Source organism: Dromaius novaehollandiae, chromosome 9 (assembly GCF_036370855.1).
Source record: "Dromaius novaehollandiae isolate bDroNov1 chromosome 9, bDroNov1.hap1, whole genome shotgun sequence".
Classification (NCBI taxonomy): Eukaryota; Metazoa; Chordata; class Aves; order Casuariiformes; family Dromaiidae; genus Dromaius; species Dromaius novaehollandiae.
In genome coordinates, this window is record NC_088106.1 from 15325990 (window position 1) to 15348412 (window position 22423).

A 22423-nucleotide genomic window follows, 5' to 3' on the forward strand; every position below is an offset into this window, starting at 1 on the left:
TCCCTGCATTTAACAGGGATGCACGACTCGACATGTGAGGAAAGGGCCCAGCCTTGCCAGTTCCCACCATGCCTTTCTGAGCAGCTGGTGATGCACCATGCTTCTCCTAAAAGCTTGGAGTTCTGTTGTTGTAACTGCACTTAGCTCTGAAAACTAAATGTGTCAAGTAAAAGTCTAAGAGGAAAGTTTAAAATGCAGCCCATTGAAGACAGATGCACACCCACACTGAAGTAAAGTGGAAAGAGCCATCACCAGGAAGACCCTGTGCAATTATTTAAGGCTCATTTTAAGACATTTCTCCACACTTTTTCCCCCATATTAACAAGTCTGAAAACACTGCTGGCACTAAGCTACAGCCTTGACAGACTTTTATCACCAATCATTCTTCCAATAACTTAGTGAGCAGACCTGTGGAGACACACACAAATACCAAGGCAAGAGAGGCGCTGATCCCCACCTCAAAGCTTATTTGACACTCAGGAGCTTAGACCTAGATTTCCTTCTCCACTACAAGCTATTTTAAGTACTGATAACTTCAAACAGAAAAAGATTGTTTTTTCCAAAAGTATTAGCTAAAAATCACAACAGAAAGCTCCAGCTGTCCAGCACATTGAGCCAACACATACACACACACACAACTAAAATGCAGCTTTTTCTTACTCAGCTTTCCAGCACCCTCCTGCTCCTGGAGAGAACCCTCCTTCAACAGCTCTCTCCTACTTCCTACCTCTTCTTTATAATCCCATCCAGCATTAGTTCAGCATTGCTGCTTCATTCTGGCAGGTCAGGAGCCTGCTGTGGGGGGGGATTCAGGGGGTTTTACCTTTAGCATGCCATAACGTGCACACAACTAACCTGTAACTTGTAGCCATCCTTTTCCTGTGGAGATGGATGTTGAGTACAGCTGAAGCTGTCAGGGAAGACAAGCCAGTGTTTCCATGGTTATGAGTGCCTGAGCTTCCTGTCTTGGGAGGAATGCGATGCACCAACCACCATTAGCAAGCAGCAGAAACAGGGCCAGACTCACAGGCAGCTGTGAAGTACTGCTCTTCAACATTTTACATGCAAGCACCAGCAAAAAAAAAAAAGAAAAGCTTTTTGTGACAGCTTGGAGATCTGTAGGCTTAAACAGTGCTGGTGCTTTATGCATATTCTATTGCACTTGTGCTGTGACAGCATTTGCAGTACCTGTACAAAAGGCAAGGCTATGTTTCTGGCCCTTGCTCACCTGGGCTAGCCTCACTAGCCCCTAATGGGGGTCAGTGCCGCAGGGTAAGGCATTTATTACTGCAGAGAGCAACCTGTCAGTTCATGAGCTTCCTATACCACAGGAGAAATGACAGGTGCAAGCTGCTCTCTGGGGCATAAATAAAGAGCTTGTGCTTGAATACCCTTGGAAGGCAGAATTGGCAAGTGTAAATTTGCAAATCTGTCCCATTAAATTAGAAGGTTTGGGCTCAGTGCTGTAAAAATACACATACACAAAGCCACAATCCCACCCCTCCCCCAGCCAAAGCATAATGCAGTTTCCTTCCCTCACGCTGTCCTGAAAGTCAAATGCTTTACCATCGAAAGCCTACGCTGCTTCAAACTTAAACGCTGATGAGGTCACGGATGCCGATACAACAGGGAAGTGACATAACTGAAGAGTCCCATCAGATTTATGAAGTAATGACTCTTCAGGGCACTAAGCATCACAGCCTCAATCCCACTGAAGGGGATGGAATAGCATCACAACCATACTAATTGCTAGGTGGGTTTATCTTTTAGAGCAGAAAAATGATTTCAGGCTTATTTTGGGAGGGTAGTTCTTTTAGACCAGGGGTAGACAAGGAATCAGTGGCTTGCATCCTGGCTGATCAGATTCCGGAGTCCTCCATCTATGTTCCACAGCTACACTGTGACCAACTGTCCTGACATCAGCTGGGTAAGTCAGAGCTTTACAGGCTTAGCAACACTTACCTGTGATAATCACACTCTTCTAAACACCACCTTGGAAACATGTGAAGTTAGTGCTGGCAAAGCCTGTCCAAGTGGCAGCCACCTGAGACTGAAATCCAGCACCTCTCACCAGAGCAGGTAGCACGCACACTGTCAGCAACAGGCAATGCTTGCACACACTGTCCACCCCTTCCAGTTTGTTTTGTCCCCAAAGCCACTGTCTGGTTGCTTAGCACAAGGGTACCAGCAGCTAATAAATGCTGGAATAGACATTCATCCAATATACTGTCGAATCGAATACAGATTAGCCGATTGCTTTTCCGCAAACTGTCTGATCCTGACCTGCAATTAACAAATCAGTTAAAATATTATTTTCCCTTCTCCTGAAAAGTGCCGAGCTGTCACCATCAACAATGCTGTACCCCAGTTGCTGGGACTTTCCAAAAGAGCACCGAATAAGTTTGAGGGGAAGAAACAGAGGCATCCAAGACAAGGACGGATTTCTCCAATTTCAGGGCAGCTTTGGCTGTTCTTGATCACTCAGAGATGATCATATTTAAGTCATCTGTGGGAGGCTAACACATTTAGCAAATGAGAATCTTTGGGGACAAAAGCACAAACATGTACAGTGCCAAGATGGTGTTCAGATCCCCATTAAAACTTCTCCAAAGCACTTAGAAAATTGGCTTTCATGGAGCTGTGCTCTATAGGACAATGCTTTGGTCATATGTTTGGCTGCACCCTACTGGATATTGCAGCAGACCCGAGCACTCTCAGAGCCACACTAAAGAGTTACTGAAGCTCAGCACCTGCCCATCAGGGGTCCAGGGCCAGCTGTTTTCTGAGGTAGGCATCTACTAAAAATAAATTAGATTTAGCAAGGGCTATTCCTAAACAGAATCAGTCCACTTTCTTCAAGGATTTATTGATTATTCACTTAGCTCCCCTAAGCTACCTGAAGCTTTGAGGAGTGCATACCAGATTTAAGGGTAATACACATCCAAAGTAGGGATTTGACCCTGTTCTCCTAGATGCCTCAAGAAGGGCCAGACAATCCTTTCTAAAACACTGCTGGCCAAATGCATCTGAGAGTAAACCTGTGAGCTGCCCAGCATCAAATGTTTTTCAATTTGTTCAGCCTTCCCTTTAGCTGTAAGGACCTTGCATGCCATTTAGTCTGATCTGCTCAGCCTTCTCACTCCCAAATCCTTGCAATAAAAAGTGCAGTCATTTCCACCCCTTGAAACCTAACCTTGACTACTTCTTCGTGCATTGAAACTCAGGGGCATTTTAGGAAAAGTCCACTGGAAACTCCCCAGGACATTCAGCTGCATCTGCTCAGGTTTCTTTGCTTCTCAGCAGAGAGAGGGAAGGAAAGCCTCCCACACAGAGACCTTATGACCACTGCTACTTCGCAGGTTCTCTTACACACTGGAAGGAAATGACCCTCCTGTTTGTTACAGTCCTCAGTTCTGCTTGGTTTTGATCAATAACTTTTAAGTCCCTCTGGGACATCCAAAGGGCTTTGGCTTTTCCAAGACAAGCCAAGTTGTTTCCACAGCAATAAAGCTAGAAGACTGGACAGAGATACCAAAAATCTGTGTTACCATCCCCTCCACTGGCCATCCCTGCTATTGCCCAGCAGACTAGCAAGCAGGACTGCCTACAGATGAGTGAAGGTTGGAGTCTTCTTGGTTGCTTCCTCAAAAAGCTATATATCAAAGACTAAAAGGAGCGAACCACTAGATTTATCAGATATCTCTCAATATAATCCAGGTAATTTGCTAACAAGAAGTGGTTCAGGGAAAAAAAAAAAGATCCAGAAATCCAAGTAAAACAGAGGAAGGGATTTTTTGATGACAGAAACACTCACTAATGCCTGTCTTGCTGGTTGAGCAACTAAAGTTAAGCTTCAGAACTGGCCTGGCAAACTATAAGCAAATTCAAAAATAAGCCCAAGGGTGAAGCGCAAAAGCAAGCTGATCTGTAATGCTACTGAGCCTTGGTTGGGAGTGCTGGCATCCTTGTTTCTGTTTTCTATGCACACTGGGACAGGAGGTTAAGTCCATCACTAAATAGGTCTCCAGAAATAGTGCTGGCATGGGGCAAGAGAGTGATGGGAGCAGGAGTCTACTGGATTGGAGCACATACCACAGAGCCAACACTTTCTCGCTAGGTATTCTCTGGCTGCTCTGCACAACAGCCAAGGTACATCCTACTGTGACTGCAGATCTAGGAGAAGCCAAACTCTCCACAGCAAAGCCTTGGATTCAGGTGTCATCCAGCCAAGAGCTAAACAATTCCAGAAACCAGCAAGCGTCCAAGTCTCCATCTGCACACCCCTCACTCGCTTCTGCCAGAAAGGCCCACAACTAGGTACTGGATATCTCCCACAGGCAACAGCAGGGCACTTGCAGTGCAACACATCTATACAGCAACCAAATGCAGACCACCATTTTACAAGAGTCTAAGCTGGAAGAAGGCAGGTACAAGCCTGCAGTGAGATCACAACACAGCTCTAGGAGCATAGCATATGTATGACTAGTTCTAAAGCACTGGGATCATCCTGCAGGCTCTGCACTTGTTCAGCTAGTTCAATTTGTAGTCCAGGATAAAACTGTCTTCATCTGCCCTCAGGGAGCAAGTGCCACAGACTATACTCAGGGAGTTGAGCACTGCCCTTTGCTTTTAAGATGCAGCCACAAGAAAAGTATCCAGAGTATAAGTTAATGCTGCATGGTCCTGCTCACCTACTGAGCAATGATTCATGCAGGGGATACACTACAATAATGTTCCCACATCCACCTTGGCTTCTGATCAGTTTCCAGGTGGAATTTAACCCTCAGCCAAGTTTTTGGACTTGTATGAGAAACAGCCTGTCACCTGACAGCATTGCTTAAAGATAACCAGCCAGCAGGACAGATTTACACAAAACTTAGCAAATCATTTCTTCTGGCATATACTGCTTTTCAAAGAAAGTACACACTATAAAACAGTCCTTATCTCCATTTTATTTTTTCCAGATGTTAAGGGCATTCCCATTTGTTTGTTGCTTTTCAATACTATCTGATAAGAGATTAGACAGTTACTAGTATTGTGAACACTGAGCACAGATCTTTGAAAAATATCCGTCTTCCATACAGAGCAATCAATGATGAAACACTGACCTACTGAAAGCAGTTTGAATTTAAAGTAAAAACAAAAACCAAAAAAAGTTAGATGTATCTGTTACTTTCTAAATGAAGGAAGTACAGGCTTTCCAACAAATGACTGAATTGTTATGCTTCATAAGAAACTGGGGGTGACCAAGAAGGCAATAGTATCATTTTATAAATTATATCCTCATATATGTAGGATACACAGAGGTAAGTAGTATATCCTCTTAAATATCCTTTTCCACAATGGACAGTAGTGTCACTTACATTAAGACCTTATATTTCTATTAAACTCTTGGGATCCTCAGTCCTGCCAATGGAAAAATGCATCCTAGAGAACATCCACTTACCTCTAAACCACCAAACAGCATACACACCCACCTCTGGGAAAAATACACAGTTGAATATGAGTTATGTAACTGTTCCTCTGGACTCCCTGATTTACCAGCAGCAGGGCTTTTTTTTTTTTTTTTTTTTTTGAAGTTGGAATTCAAAAGCTGGCTCTGAAGGTTTGGTTACGCCTCTGTGAGCAGAAGTCAGGAGAGCACAGCCTCCATCTTTGCCACCCAGAACAAAGGCAGTGCTCCATCGCCAGCGCACTCCGGTTCTCTGTGTCAGTGTTACTCCCCTTCAGGGGATGCTGATGGTCAGAAGCAGCCAGAAGCTTTTGAGGTAGGACACTGAACTTGTATTTATAAGAGCCGTAGTATTCCTGTGAGGAGAGTTAAGATGCTGGCAGGTGGATAGGTGGAGAAAGAAGAAAGCACACAATTAGGAGACCTAGCTTTTATTTAACTGCAAAAATCTTAATTTAAGACAGAACTGCAGAGAACTAATACCTCTATGTAGTTACATACTTGTGTCTGGTTTCAGGAAACAATTAAGCTTGTCAAAGCCCCCTAAACCCCAAGATTAGTAAGTGCTGGAAACTGGCATAAATGCTGTGGCACCTTACTGCTATTCTAGCTGACCTTCCAATTATTCCTCTATGCCAAAGGAGAGCAATAATATCACCCTCTCTGAGGCAGAAGTCATCTGCTTATGAACCAGGTCCACAGATCCTACCTCAACAAGCCCTCAGGCTTCCTTCATCACTGCCACTGAGAATTGTCTTTTAGATTTTTTTCTTTAAGCATGAAAAACTTCATTTTCAACACACATTCTCATCAGGGCAATGACAATAAAGCATCAGATATGAGACCAATGAAGTCAGAATGTTCTGCCATGTTGAACTGATCCAAAATACTACAGAGGAGAAAACTTTAATTCAGCTGCCTTCCCCTACTAACACTCTGCTTCATGCAACTTGTGGCTCAGGCCTCTATTCTTTTATGAGAGAAGGTCCCTGAAGAAATGTATCTTCCACAATGCAATACAGATTGTCCCTGTGTTTAAGTATATGTGAATTTCCTGATGTGCTAGCTTGGAGCACCATGGAAAAGGTGTTTTATTACTAACCCTGTTAGAATACCTCTGTCATTCTAGCACTTTAGAGGGTGACCTTGAGCAAGTTGTTCTGCCCAGTGCCTCATTTTGCTCCTTGTAGCACAGATAATGTTACTGGCTTCCTTTTTGAAGCAGTGGTATCCATGAATGCAAACAGCTGTGCAATAGCTTAGCACTGTACATTACAAATGCTCACGTTTCACAAGACAGACAGCTGATAGAAGGAAAGAGGGGAGTCCAGCTGCCAGACCCAGCTCCCGAGGCCTTGTGTCATTTAGAGAAAATACTGAAATCAGTGCAAGTTAAGCACTTTGGTTCTTTCAGGGAGGAAAAAGAAAAAGTCCCATAAACATGTGTCATCTGAACATATTTAAGATATGTTGAGCTGCTTTTGAACAGAAATAGCAAAACAAAACAATTCAACATTACTGAACTGATTTCTTCCATCTCCCACAAATCTTCCATTCCATTTTTTTTCCCCCCTTAGTCTGGACAAAAGCTAATATTGAAACATTTGAACTTCCCATGAGAGGGGACTTCCAGAAGTTATTTGAGTCTATACTGGCCCTGAAAGGCTTTGCCTTTCTAAGTAGTCTAATATTTCTAATCATCTGCTAGGACAGTCACTGAATATATAACAAGTTTAGCCACCTTACTCCAAAGGCGCTTGAACAACACGAGGAGATGACGCTAGTGATTCCTGGCTGGGCTTTAGAAAGGAACAAAATGGATCATTTTCAGAAAGTGATTTCCATTTTTCAAGGAGCTCCACCTCGTATTGGTAAAACAGCTATGTTGTTCAGGCAGATAACACGAGCTACAAAACATCACGTTTGCTTAAGTGTGAACAACAAATATAAACACGTAAGAGTTTATGAGTCGTTGACTTCAGACGTGCCAGTTCTACTGATTTCAATAGGAACAGGCGCAGAGCAAATATCATGACGGAAAACAAAGGAAGCATGACAAGGCAAATACGGAAAGCGCACCCACTGACACAGATGCTTATCAACTTGTATTCTTGTTTCTCAGTGGTAAGCATACATTTTTACTTAAGTATCTCACCCCAACTAGGCACAAACACCAGCATGTCCATGCTATTAGGACATCCTCTCACTTGTCCAGCTATTGAGGCACCAGCAGGATATAGTTACCTTGAACCTCAGTCTAGCAACAGCTACAGAGAAAGGTGTAATAGGGTCACGGTATAATAGATACAATTACAAAAGCATATTCTGCCATTGAGTGCTAGCCAAAGAAGGGAGACTGGGGCTAGAGCCATTGAGTCCCCTTTCACCTGGGAAACATTTCAAACACACTTTTGAGAAGTGAAAAGCTGCTAACCTGTTGTGGTTTTGCTTGACCTCTTCTGCCTTAGCACAGAACAAAATAAAGACAATAGTGGTCTGCCCTCAGAGGGGCCAGATGAGACAAACTCACCCATCTCTCCGGAACACATTCGTGAATGCACCTGTCATCCACAAAACCAAGTAAACTAGTACCTGGGAGAAACTCCAGAAACATTAAAGCAGCACACCTCCTCTAAATTCTCTCATTTAGAATTACTGAACACCCCTCCCCACCACTAAAGGTGATGAAAATCAGCCAGCTGGTAGAGGCACACACATTTGCACACACCCCTATTTTCACTGAGTGAGGATCCATAAAGAACAGAAAAGGAGCAATTATACAAAGAAAAATATACTCTTTAACAGTATTTCTGCATGTTGCCTTTGCTATTACTGCAAATATTAGTCTTTGAAGATGTTTTTCTGCATGAAAGATGAGATTTACTCTGTGCATGGAAACTTTACAGATTATTACTGCAGACTAACTGCATTGTTTTAAACCTCAAAAAATAAGATTACTGTAATTTTATAACATATGCACATTATATAATCTGACTCAGTTTAGAGATAAATAGTAACATTTTTATATTTCTGTAAAGATGCTCTGATATTTAAAAATAAAGTATTTTATATAAATGAAAAGTTTAAGAAACTAAAGGGTTTAGATGCCACCAGAAAATGCACATGGGTCTGACCTTATCAGGAGGAAAAAAATATTAGGAGGTGGGTTTTTTTGCCCTCCTCCCCCTTTTTTTCCAGACAGAAGCCTATTGTACCCTACAAAACGATACAAATGAACAAGTCCCTCGATTGCAGCTTATAAAAATATTACAAATGTAGTATAAAATCTAACTGGATAGTGATACACACTGGCATTAGATCACATGCACACGTAGCTTCATTTACCATTCAAGGTAATCTCCATCTCCATCTGCCAGGTCTTGTAGCAAACCAATTATAAAGTAGATTTGGGGTCCCAGTCTTTTGCCATTCTAATGAACATGACATTGTAAAATAGGTATTCAAGCTGACAGCGCAAGAGGAAAAAAAGGTTTTATGAAATGCCAGAGGATTAGCAATCATAACAAAAGAAAAAGTGACAATTATCTGGAGTTCTACTTAGGTCTGTTTAGCTTTGTTTCTGATATGAATGTCCCTCTTTGGGATACAGAGCTCAGAGGTTTGTTGATAGGATACAAAACATTGCTTTAGAGACAGCTCTTGGGCCTTTAAGTATTTCCAGTGCTTTCTGCATTACCATCTTTACTAGAAAGAAGATTGGGGTTCTTTTGTCTGAGGCACATACAGAGAACAAGACAACATACTACAACAACAGTCTTAAGGCAACAAACAGAACAGGGGTCCCTGATGTCCTTGTCTTCTACCTTGCCAAAGAGATTAGGTGGGTTTTGACTGTTCTATAATCTCTGACCACCAGGAAGCATTTAAGATGCTGCAGCACTAGTTCATATATCTCAAGGTCTGACACTATGCTTTTACCGTCTATTATTAAACACTGGTGCTCTCACCATTTCTTGCAGAAGTGAGAAAAAACTCATGTAAGATCCATCATCCAAAGAATAGATAGTTAGTCATGATTGCAGCTAGCATGGATGCAGCCTTCCAGTTTATCCCATGCTGAAATGATTCTATCAGACAGCACACCTCTGAGCTATCAGAACAAGGGGGAGGGAGCCAAAAGTGTCAGCAGGCTAGAGGTAAACAGATGTTTTAGTGGTAAAATGACTCAAAACCTCTAGGAGAAAATGAGATATCGGAGTCTCAGTTTTAGTAAGTTGCTCATTTCTCAAAACATTTCCATTTTTAAACATATCCCCAGGTCAGGATTCCTTATTTCATATCTGCACTGTGTCAGTCATACTATCACTTTCAGACATTTCTCATCTCTTGTTCTCAGGTGCAAGAGCAGGCTGGCTTCTGAATCTATTAACTAGCTTCCAATCTCCCGAGAATCTGATGCAATATTTGCACTCCCAGAGCATGCTCTGTTACCTTACTTATCTTTGTACCACCGATCAGTAGCACACAGAGCGGTTAAAAGCAATTTCAACAAAAATGTGAAAATTCAAAGATGGGATTTAACCCAGGAGTCTTGTTGCTCTATAGCTTCCACTTCCACATCAGCCACACAGCCTCCTTCCCAAAAACCCAAAGTGCTCTAGTCAACCGCACAAAATCCAGATCTGGATCCAACCACCAAGGTGGGAATGCTATTCAAGCAGTCTCAGATAAATAGGGTAAGACACTATAAACAAACCACTATTGCATTCCCAACTCCTGCCCTCTTACATAAGAGAAGACAGACATGCTGCAGCCCCAGGGCATGCACGTAATCAACACATACTTGCCAATGCAACTGCCAATTCCCCATTTAACTTGCCATGGGAGTACAGAGCTAGTCCCCATGCATAGCAACTCCAATTAATCAGAGGTTTTGTAGCCATTCTCCTGCTCTCAAGTATAGAGATACAGGTGATATAAACCCTGGTGATTTTCATGCTGGCATCTTGAACTTGGCACAGCTGTGTGAAAGTCTGGCCCTTCATTCCCACACTCTTTTGCCAGCAGGGGCTGAGCTGAGCGCCAAGGGGTTCCTTTACTGCAGGAGCAAGAACTGATTTATTGCCTCATGTAGCTGTTAACTAGATCATTCAGGAACAGAATGGACAGTCCAATACATCTTTGAGAAGGAAGCATCCAACCTTCAGGGGCAATATATACCAGAGCCATCCAGGTTTGTCTTATACCAACGGGTAAGTTTACTGCCCATGCTTTGCTCTTTCTGGATTGCTCAATCATCTGGTAACATAATTACAGACAATCTGATTGCATTTTTCCTCAGATTTAAAAAACTGTCAGTTCATTAGACTTGAAGCATTCAGCAGCCATTGGCTGGTAGCCACCTTGGTCACTATTTCTGGTACCCTGCAGCATCAGTGTAAGTATACAGAATATAGCTATTAGTGGTAACAGGGGATATTCTGGGACATAGGGTGAAAACCCTGCAGTTTCCAAACCCAAGACAATTCAAAATCTGTTTTGAGTAGTGCTTTATTAGTAAAGCTACAAGATAACCCATCCTGTTGGGGCCAAACCAGCAGTCTTCACAGAGCTGAACAATTCCACATGGCTTTGCTAGTTATTTGAGCCAGTAACCACTGATGAAGGATGGGCAGGACATTCATAGCCAAGATCTTTTTCATGGGAACGCCAGATACGATGAACCAAAACAGTCACATTTTCATAACCGGTTACAATGAACTCCGTGGAAAACCTTTATATACATTTTTAGTGAAGTATTACTGTTCCATTTGAAAATGATTTTTGTTCTTTTAAAAAAAAGGAAGTAAACAAACAGACTCAAAGCATGTTGCTTTGGCTGAATGACAGTATTTTTTGAAGTGGAAGAATATACAGATTTCCCTATGGGACACTTGTTTTCTGACAAACACAGCATGGCACTGTCCTTTATACTAATGAGAAAGGAGTTAAAATGGGGAGCTGGAAACAATTGCTTGTTTCTCCCATCAGTTTAACCTCCGTACTTCAACAGACAGAAGAGCTACTAGGTTGATTAGAGAAATTATAAGAACTAAAAATAATGATACACCTTTATAGTCTATACATATCTTCTCACCTGGGAAGGCCTTAAAAGCCTCACTTAAATCCATAGTGCCTCTGTGAGGTCAGTAAGACACGCCTATCACAGCACCTTCCTTACAAGAACAGCACACAGTGCAAGCGTTCAGCTGAAAAACATGAGTCTCTAATCCGAAGCGCTGTGCTCACATTACCTCAGGTTTTGGCAGGCTTTCATTGCATCCAAGGCAAGACCCACCAGTAAGTGCAGAGCCCAGGAAGCTTTTGACTGCTCAGAAAGGTAAGAAAAATACTCTGTTCAATCCAATTCAGCATAAAAATTCCCCCCAAAATGGGATTTATTGCAAATTGGAGAAAACCGATTTTTAGGGCACTCCCTTGCAAAACAGGACAGGAATAAGAGGCAGATACTTGCATCAGTGTTCCTGATAGGTGGGTGGAGAGCCCAGAAACATCATACACTGTCCCTTGCTAAACCATTGACTAATCCTCTCCCTCAACAGAAGCTCCTTATATTAAGAGGGGCTGCCCACAGGCAGCAGCTGCAGGAGACAAAATAAATTTACACAGGAAGTCACTGAGGGTAAGGGGGAAGAGCAAAGCACTGACCGCACCTCGCATGTCAAGTACAAATCCAACTTACAGAATTGGATGCAAAACTCCAGTGGAGTCACAGAAGTGGAACCAACATTGTCCTTACCAACGTTCTCCAAGCCAACAGTCCACCACAATCACTTTCAAGACAGAACACTACATTAAGGGCATGATTTGATTGGTTTGGATGACCAAATTGCAGTGTAATTTCTGGGCAATGAAGGTGACTTCAGGATGACAAGAGCAATAAGTAGTTGAACACTAGCCTTGCCTTTGAGATTACTGAGCACGAATGCATGCTCCACATGAATATAAACGCATTTCAGTGCTGGTGATTCCAGTTTTTATGGTGCTGTGAGATTCACCAAAACTCTTCCAGACTCAGTTCCCAAACAACTTCAAATAAAAGAGGCACTGCATATAGTGTGTGTTTACAAAAGTACATACTTAACAGACCAATCCAAAATTTCCTACTGTTTGACTCTGACTTGCACAGCATAGAAAGCATTGCCTGCACTGGAAGATCTGTTTACACAAAGCTCAGCATCAGCCCCAGTACCATGTTCTCCATTTCACAGACAGCAGAACATAAATGAAAGCCTGAAATTGAAGCTGTTGAGATGAATCATACAAATAGGCAGGTAATTCTAAGCATCTGGTGCTACCTTCAGTAGTAATAGGAGGTATTTCTGTCTTACCACAGTCACTTGTTATATATGTACTTGAGTCATTTTGAAGACAGTGTGGATATTCTGACTTTCGAAGGTATTATATAGTGATCTTAATTCAGTAACTAACACAAAGGCCTAACTACATAGTCTGTACCAATAAAGCAAACTATCTACTTTCATAGTGGTATGCAAGGAGACAAAGCATGAATATCAAAGACAATAAATCACAACTGCTTGGGATTTTCTTTTTTAGCACTACCTCGAAGCAATATAAGATGTCTTCTCATTTAAACATTTCTTAACTATTTAATAAATGAGGCCTAAAGACATTTAAATATATCCATTACCATACAAGCACATATTTCCATTGTGTTTTCAATTAGGCAAGGCATTAGAGGACCTGGATTTTGCCTACTGACCAAATTATGCATTTACTTATGAAAGTGCAAATCTAGAGTAGCTCCATGGGCTTTATTCCAGATATTGACTGGAAGAGGAGATTCAGGACAGGAATTTTCAAACTTCTCCACTGATTTCTCCTTCACTTTCTCAGATGGAAACCAAATGGCTACAATTTACAGTACATAATTTTTCCACTGTGACACACCAGTGTGAATAAAAAGTGTAAAAATTAACAGCTGACTTTGTCAATGCCATTAGTTGAAAGTGTGGGACATCAGCTAATAGGCAATACTAGAATACCAGGAGCACTGACAGATAACAAGAACTATGAATTTCAAGGGGTAGAAAATATCTAAAAAGCTCAACTTCAGCCTTCAAAGAGATCAAATATGCTGAAAGTGTTACAGGAAGCAGGTCTTGCTGAGGAAGCTTATTCATTCTGCTGTCAACTCAGTTATACTGCAATGGTTTGTTAGTATCAAATTAGGAAATCCAAGCCTTCCATTACATGTGCATACGTGATTTTTCTCCAGTATCCTAGGAGTTGCTGGATTCTGCTTTTTTCCCCCCCACTTCACTGGCATTACAGCTGTTGCCTTCTAGTTTACAGTATGTTGGAGCCACTTACATTTTGAAAGGCTGAATTTCTTTGGGATTATGCTAAGGCATCAGTGAAATGGATACTTTCACACTGTAGTAAGTACATCATGTGCAAGAATTCTGAAGTAAAGAATGAATTCATATTGGATATCCCTTCTTAGCTAAAGTTTTGAAAAAATAAGCAAAGTCTCAAAATAAGATCACCTCTACAATGAAACTGAGTAATTCTGGTCATCTGGGAATATTTTGGGGGGGGGTTTCTGACTGTTTCTTAGTGTTTTAAATTCATTGCTGAAAGATATTCTTAATCAAAGTTTAGACAAGTTTTATACTAAAAGCTCTCCCCCCAAATATACATTCAGAATTGCACATTAATAAAAGATGCTCTGAGGCCTGTTCTTTAAGGTAGAAGTTTATTCCACTGCTGAATTTCATACAAGATTGATCTCTCAAACTGCACAGCCATATGCATTTTTCTCCCACTCTACAAATCACAGCCAAATTCCAGCTACAATATCTGGATCCAGATCTTCAGTGCCTCAAACCATGATAAACACCCATACATAAGGGGGTACAGTAGGTAAGGGGGAAGAGGAAGAGGCAAGACTCACAGTTCAGAACGTGCTTCAGAGTCCACCTCTGCAGAAAGGATCATATCAGAGACAGCCCAGTGTCGGCTGGAAGAGACATCAGGAGGTCTCCAGCCCAACCATTGTTTGAGGGACTATCACAGCACTTGAGCACATCCATCCTACCAATACCCTCAGCTTGCTGGACTTGGGGAGGGGAGTATTAGTGATGGCACTGTATGTTGAAAGAAGCATGGACTTCAGAATTGTGACCAGATATGTTTCATTCCTCCTGATGGGGCCTTCTTGCTGGCCAGTCTCTTTTGGAGATAGCATTAAATTCAAGGAAAGGTTTTTACATTAATAATACATTGTCAGTGACTGAGAAGCAAAGAGTTTCCTTCATTATGCTAATAAAACATTCAGCACTTCTGACTTTTCTTCATAAATCTTCCAAGTAGCTACATTCAGTAAATTAACTTTACGTATCAAAGACAGATAGCTGAAAAAAATCTAAACCAGCAGTCAATAGAGAGATGAAACAAAAGTCGAAGAACTACAGTTTAAGATCTACAGTTTTCCAAATTGGAAATGCTATTCCATACTTTCCTGACTGCTCATTTTGAGCGCTACTAAAAAACATCCTTACATCTAAAAGCAGACATCCTAACATACACACACAGCCTGCTCTTGTCCATGCAGCTCAAGGCATACTGCAATACTGCTCCTAGGCCTAAGTCCATTGAGCAAATAGCTGCCATGTCAAACCACAGGATCCCTGCTGGAACATGACACCACAGTAAATACACCATTTAATTCAATCTGAAGAAAAAATTGTAGCATGCAATATGTATCCTGCATAAATATCAAATCATGAAGTTCATTCAAACCTGGGACCTGTGAGAGGAAAATCAATGAATTAGCATGATTACTTGTACTCTCTTGATTGGTATAAAGAAAATACTCAGAAAAAGCCAGGTTATAGGAACTATTAAAAAAAATCTGTGTATCACTGACAGGAAAATAGTAAATACTTTCTTCAGTCATTTTAGTATAACAGCATTATTAAAATCTTTATACTTTGAGTGAAAACAATTATGCCCATCAAGAATATTTTTCATTGTCAAATTGCCTTTTACCACACTAACAAACACCAAGCTTTGCTCGTAAAAAATTGTGTTCTCATTTATAGGTCAAAAGGCACAGACTAAAATAGTTTCTGCAGTTCTCCCTAAATAACTAGCTTTTGCATATTGAGTTTTATGACACATTAGAAATACATGCAATTCAGGCAGGATTTGAATAGCAGAATAGATAAGAGTGGGAAAGATAAGAGCAGATAAGAAAAAAATCCTGCTGTAAGCTAAGCCTTTTGAAAAACTGGTTTAAAGGGTTTTTTTTTTTTTTTTTTTTTTTAATTTGGGGGCCCTAAATGAACCAATAAGGAAGTAAAGTTGTATGCAGGTTGTTACTCAAAGTGTCCATAGACTAGGCTTGCAGCCATTAGACATATAGTAGCATAACAATTTAATACATTAAAAATAATTATTTCAAAGTATTCCAACATTTCATTCAGGCTAAAGGTAACCTCCAGAGTTCTGAAGTAACTCATGGGAGTGGGGTGGGGGAATTTAACTGCTTCTTGCTTATTTTAATAATAGCCAGATGACTAAATCCTCCTCCCATTTTTTACAACAGTTAAGCCTCTATCACCAGGGTCCTCTTTCCCCTTTGTCTTTATAACAAGCTGGATTGTAGGTATAAAAGTATAGAAGCACAGCCATTTACTTTTCCCTTCTTCCTTCTCATTACAAAGCCTATTAGGGCACAGCCACTTTGAAGAACACCATGTCCACTTCCCCCAGCCATTTACTGGGGTCAGACATCCAACAGGCTCAGTCACACCCTGGTCCAGGAGTTGCAAGCATCTACCCACAGTATTTTAGCAGCTACCAATGAATGGCTGATAAAGGCAATGCAAACTCAGTGACCAGCTTTTCTAGGTGGCAGCACTTCCCAAGCTTTGCTGGCTAGAATACTTGCCAATCCCCCACAGCAACCTGAGCTCTTGCCTTCTTTGAGTCCTCCCAGGACAATTTTTTTGTGTTGCATTTAATATGACTTCTGGTGTCTGGAACAGGAACAGACACTTCACCTGCTCTCAGACATGCATTAGAGAAAAATAGGCCTGAAATGCTCACTTATGCCTCATACTCCTCCTGCATCTTTCAGTGGGATTGAGTTTGGGGCATGGGAACAAAATGATCTTCACAGCACCCCACACTTTGGCAAAGGTAGAAACCCAGCCTCAAGGTTGCAAATTCCATTCTCTTCAAATGCAGGTGTTAAGGTTACACACCCAGAGTGTTCCCCTGCTATACATGCTGGTATCCATATGGAAATGCACAGCTGGGAGTGGGGGGAAATCAGACCATTTATTTATACCTCCAAACATGCTTTTTTGTGTCAAACTTCAAACAGCCCATATAAGAACTGCTGGCCTCAATAACATGTCCTCTATCACATATCACTACAAAAGGTAGAGAGCCCAGCTATATTCCTTCTGGAATATGAGCTCCTCAGAGAAGCTTCTGATTGCCTTGACCGAGGTTCAAACGATCCCAAAGGGTGGAACTATTTCATAGCAAAAGTGACTGTGCCACTACTTGGCTAGTTTCCATTATACAGAAGAAACCAAAAAGACTTCTGCATGACCCAGTCTTTATCGAAGCAGCCTGCATTACTTCAAAAAAACAAATGTTTGTAAGTAGGCAATACCTGGTACAGACTCACAACTCTAACAAATATGCAACACATCAGGATAACTCATCATGCAGGAGGCTTTGTTGTGATCTTCCCAAATGGGTTTAGGACATGAACTACTGCAGGGTTCACTAAAATCATTCCTTTTTATCAGTGAAGAGAACAGTGCACAGCAATTTCCAGAACTGCATGTACTCACTTGCAGACCTCTCTCCTTGTCCACAAAGCCTGTCTGCCTTCCTACCATTTGTTGTCCCTCTTCAGTTTTGATCACAAGTTCTTCAAGGTGAAGACACTGTCCTTTGCCCATCTCTAAATGGGGTGAACACAGCACATGTAGAGAGCTGTGCAGAGACTGCTGTCCCACGATGCTGGGTCTGGCCAAGGAGGGCTCAGAGCAGCTCAAGCAGGGAGAAATGGTTCAGACCACCTTGCTAGTCACAAATCTAGAATATAGCAGGATGCTAAGAGACCAGACCCATTTGCCAGTCCCAGAAGGAGCACTTGGTAGGTATATCCTTACATCCTAGGTAGGTAAACCAGATCTTAGTACTGTTTTATAGGACATCATTTAAAGGCCCAGACACTGCATGACTCTGGACAGTAAGGTTAGTGGCTCTCCTGCAAAAATAAAAAGCCAGCTCCCATGCCTTTGTGCCTGAAAAGAGAACAGGATTCAAACACCACAATGTCAGCACCTGCCTGCCTGGGACAGTCACTCTGCAGAGATGCCCTCTGCAGACATCTCCTCAAAGCCCTGCTACTCTAGGACTTTCCAACAGAAGAGAGTTGTACACCAGAAGCCCTCACTATTACCATTCAGCTCTGAGCTATTATTCCTGAGGGGAGACCCACTTCATGGGGGATCTCTCTTCAACTGGACACCACTACCAAAGTAGAGCAGGACCACAGCTCAGAAGTGACAAGAGTGACAAATCCACATCCAGATGTCTCTGGGGCACGCAAACATCTTGCTTTAGCTCAGCTTTCCCAGTATAATGGGCAGGTGGCTTGGCAAGAACTAGTCCTGCTGTATTTCCCAGCTAACCACATGTACCAGGCACTGTCAGCAGCCTGCCCTACATACAAGGCAGTGAAACCTCACCAGGGCCCCAGGATCCAGCAGCAATCTCCAGGGAGAGGAGAACACCAAAGAACTGACTAGGCCCTTGCAGAAGTGCCCAGCAGGTAGTGTGCCCCTATTTCCCACATAACAGACATCTTTTCACTTGTCTATGGGGTAGACACTTGAAGTGATATGCCTTTTCTCTCTTACCACAAGAAAGGAATTTTTCCCTGTCTTCAGTACTAGAGAAAAGGGTATAGCACCTTTGGACAAAGGGAGTGCTCCCTGCAGCAAAGCTAGCCTGCAGTCCCTTTCTGCTCTGTCTAGAAGCCCAGGGATATGTTTTATACTATGCGCAGCTTGACTCTTGTTTGGCTGATTTCTTTTTCAACCTCCAAGTCTGAACAGCACTGTGTGACGTTCCTTTCCCTGACAACCGTCTTTGACTGTGACTGAAGAATCTGGCAAATGACCAAGTATTCTTTAACCTCCACATTAACTATTGTTAGCTTTGGCAAAGCCCTGCTCCTGGGATGTCTAGAGTGGTATCGCTTACTGCTGCAACCTACAGGAACTGCTGTAGTGGTGAGATTCGGAGAACAGGAATCAGGTAGCGGAGGCAAAACAGTCCTCACCCAGTCCTCCCTTTCCTCACTGCCTAATAAACTTTGGGAGCAGCTACAACTTTCAGGCTTTTCACTATTGGAAAAGGCTTGGAGATTGTGAACATGCAGAATGGAACAAGTCAAAAAGGCTGAAAGTTAAGACAAGGCCAAATGTTGCTTTTAGGCTAGGACTTCAGGCCACTGTGAATCTGCAATGCTACCACAACACACCTCAGAAAGCTACAGGGAGGCACACTGGCTGCACCACCATCTCCTCCCTGGCCCATACCAGGACTCTCTTGCCTGCACTGTTACTGCAACAGTCCCAACAGCTGCAAAGTCTTTATGCTGTGAGAAGCAGGAGGAAGATCTAGGGTGAATCCATCTCCCTCCTCATTCTCATGGAACACTCTAACCAGTACAATCGGTCATAGCTGCTCTGAACAGCTCCACAGACCTGTCTTTAGCCCTCTTTTTACAGAATATTGTGGGCTTTCCAAAGCATCAGCATCAGCCACATTGACAACCAAGTTGTCCTGGGATGGCAAATCCTAGACAGGAACCTCCATACCCATCAGAGGCAGCTAAATTCAGGGGCTAGGCAGTAGGTTTTCTGAAACAGAGACTTAATGTAGCACACACTCTTCCCCCAGTATCTGCAAAACCCTGAGTTTGAAATGTTCAAAGATGAACACTGAGAAGGAGTGAGGGGTGTGAGAGGGGCTGCAGGAGGAAGCATTTAAAAAGCAAGGGATGACTTCAAAGCAACACCATATCAGGCAGTATATAAGCAGCAGTCTCGTACCAGAATGTACAAGACTTGCAATGCGGAGGCTTGCTTAATAATGAAAATAAAAGGTAATGAGTACCTATTAGAGCAATGCAGTTGAAAATGCATCTTGGATTAGTCAAAAGGTGAATACGTGAAGGATTTGGGTTGGACTGTGCCTTCCCTTTGGGGAGAAGGACTGCATTGTGCCTCACTACACATGTATACAAATTAAGTCCCTCTCCTGTGTTAGATCGGTGCACCATTGGCCTTTTCATGCTTCTCCAGCATTAAAGTTCAAAAATTACTTCAGTGACAACACAATTGGATCCTCATCCTGAGCAGACTTGATCTGCCTTCTCATTTTTCCACTGAGATGACAAAGTTCCTTGTGCATTTCCTTTAAGGTCATCTCTACTTTAGACCTGTCCCATTCCAGTAGCTTGATTTCTGCTGAGTTTGTTCCAAATGGCTCTTTCCTCTGCATGGACAATACCCAGAGAGTCTTTACTCCCTACTCCATCCCCAGTAAGGAAAATCTCTAGTAAGAGCAAACTGCTAACAAGTTTTTGCAAAAAAATAACTCAGGGTGACTTTTGCATTTTATCTCACTTCCCCGATAGCTCCTTCACCCAAGAGCCCTGAAACACTGACTGCTGTGGAGCACATCCTGCAAGTAATAAACACAAGTATCAGCGGCCTGAAAGGCTGCCTTGTACAGCTGGTCATTTATTCACAGCTCAGCAACTGCATTATAATAGATCTGTTTGCACAAGATGGGAATTTGGTGACCCTTTAGCAGGTGCTGCTTTTGCCACCAGGTAGTCAGTAGGTGGATGTGTCTTACTTTCTTTCATTTTATTGCAGATGTTAGCTTTCTTCCCTCTGCACAACTCCTCTAGTTAAATTAGTCCCATTAGAAGTTCCACAGAGCTTCTTGCTTGCTTGTGTAGTGCATGACAAGGCACATAATGTGTTATTTTTAAGTCACAGTCCATTTGTTTTGCATCAAGACACATACCAGTAGGACCTGCACAAAGGATAAAGGTGTCCCATCTCAGGTTAACTATGAAAACAGTGTGAATATCCAAAAAAATCATGGCAGCATGACTGCTTCAAGTTTTTGATTTAAATCAAGTCTTTGCAGATGCTTTTTTTCTCCTTTCAAAAAAACCCAAAGCACTTACCTGTGCTGAAGCCCTGGTAATTCTATTGATCACTGCCCACAAGCCACTGTACTTTATAGGACATGCTGCCTCCATATGATTGAAATAGCTTCCTTCCTTAATCAGCATATAATCAGATATTCCTACACAGGAGAACTATAGCCCTGATTGACAAGTTAGTTACAAAAATAAACCCAAGGTTTAAATATAGCTTGCTCAGCTCCCTGGAAGGTACGTAGTATTGTGTTATACAAGTCTATCATCATTTTCCTTGAATTAATATACTCCATATTCTATCTCTGCCTTGATCTCTATCAACTAGATAGCTACCAAAATTGTGTTATACAGGAGAGCTAGCAGCTACAGTTAAGTGGGAATGACAACTAGCCTTTCCACTGCGTGGACCGACTTCTCATCAATATTTCATTAGCAATTAACATTTACAGATTTTGAGTTCACATACCAGTTGAATGTATGATGTCTGATGCAATTGTAGAGGGAGGTAGGCAGGTAAATAAGTGTGCGGGAATAAACATATCTATAGAAAAAATTTTGTATGCCCAGCAGGAATGGATGTATCTGAATTAGATATGTGTCTCTGTATGCAAACACACAAGCTAGACAGCCAGTATTTAACGATTCCCTCTCTCTAGGGTGGGCAGTTCAATAGCACAATACTCATTGTATTTCTTCCAATCTATCAGCATGTTCTGATGTGTTAAATATGCAGCATAATGAGGGCATAGCTCTATAGCCTTGCTCTTCTCATTTCGGGGGGGGGGGAAGATTTTCTTAAACCATTCTAATTATGAAATGCTTCTGATCTGTTAAAAACCTCCCCATCACTGACTGACTACAAAACATGGGATAGACCTCATATTTATTATGCAAATCCTTAGCATTAAGAAAACAAATCACCAACTAACATCTGCCTACAATAAATAAACAAAATCCTCACCACACTCCACTACGCAACTGATTGAATATTAACCACTGTCAGCTAAGCTGTGGGAGTTGAAAAGGAATCGCCTTGCCCAATTCCACTTCCCTCCCGGTGCTGCAATGTACACGGCACATCATTGCCAGGCTGCTCCCAGCCCGGCACAACGCACAGAGCCCGAGCACTGCAGTCCTTTTGTTACCGAGTGCCCCGCCGCCGCCGCCGGGCCACCCACCTTTGCCTTCCATTGCAGACCCTCGCGAGCGTCGGGAAGTTGCGGGGAAGTTGCAGGGAGATGCGCTCCCTCCTCAGCTGCTCTCGCCAGCAAAAATCCGCGAGCCCGGCCGGGAGAGCTCGCCGGAGCCGCCGGCTCTCGCCCCCTCCTCCTCTTCCTGTAGGGACGGGATTGTCTCAAGCCTCGGAGCTGCAGCCGAGCCCCGAAGGACGCCGCGTGAGAAGCGGAGCCCGCCCGCGGAAGGCGGCGCGGAGGGGCCGGGCGCGGCCGCGGGAGGCTTTACCTGCGCGGGAGCTGTCCCTGGCCGAGCGGTGCTGCGGGGGCGAGTGGCTCCGCGGCCCGCCGCGCTGCCTGGCGCCGCCCGCATGCGCGCACTGCCCGCGCCCCGCCCTCCGCGCCGGCTCCGCGGCCCGCACCGCACCGCGGCGCGCCCGAGCCCCGCCGCCGAGAGCGGGCGCCGCGCTGGATTTTTCCAGCGCCGGGCTCCGGGCAGAGGTGCCAGCGCAGGGTGCTGCAGGGCACTGCAGGGCC

At 42.9% G+C, this 22423-nt stretch overlaps 1 protein-coding gene across 1 annotated transcript in view; it reads right to left on the reverse strand.

Annotated features, from left to right (window-relative positions):
• Positions 1-22142, reverse strand: part of FGF12 (fibroblast growth factor 12) — a 242844-nt gene extending 220702 nt beyond the window's left edge. The window contains exon 1 of the mRNA XM_064516792.1: positions 21893-22142. Within this exon, the coding sequence (XP_064372862.1) occupies positions 21893-21905 (13 nt within the window). The 5' untranslated portion in view covers positions 21906-22142. The remainder of the gene's footprint in view (positions 1-21892) is intronic.
• Positions 22143-22423: the final 281 nt, after the last annotated feature.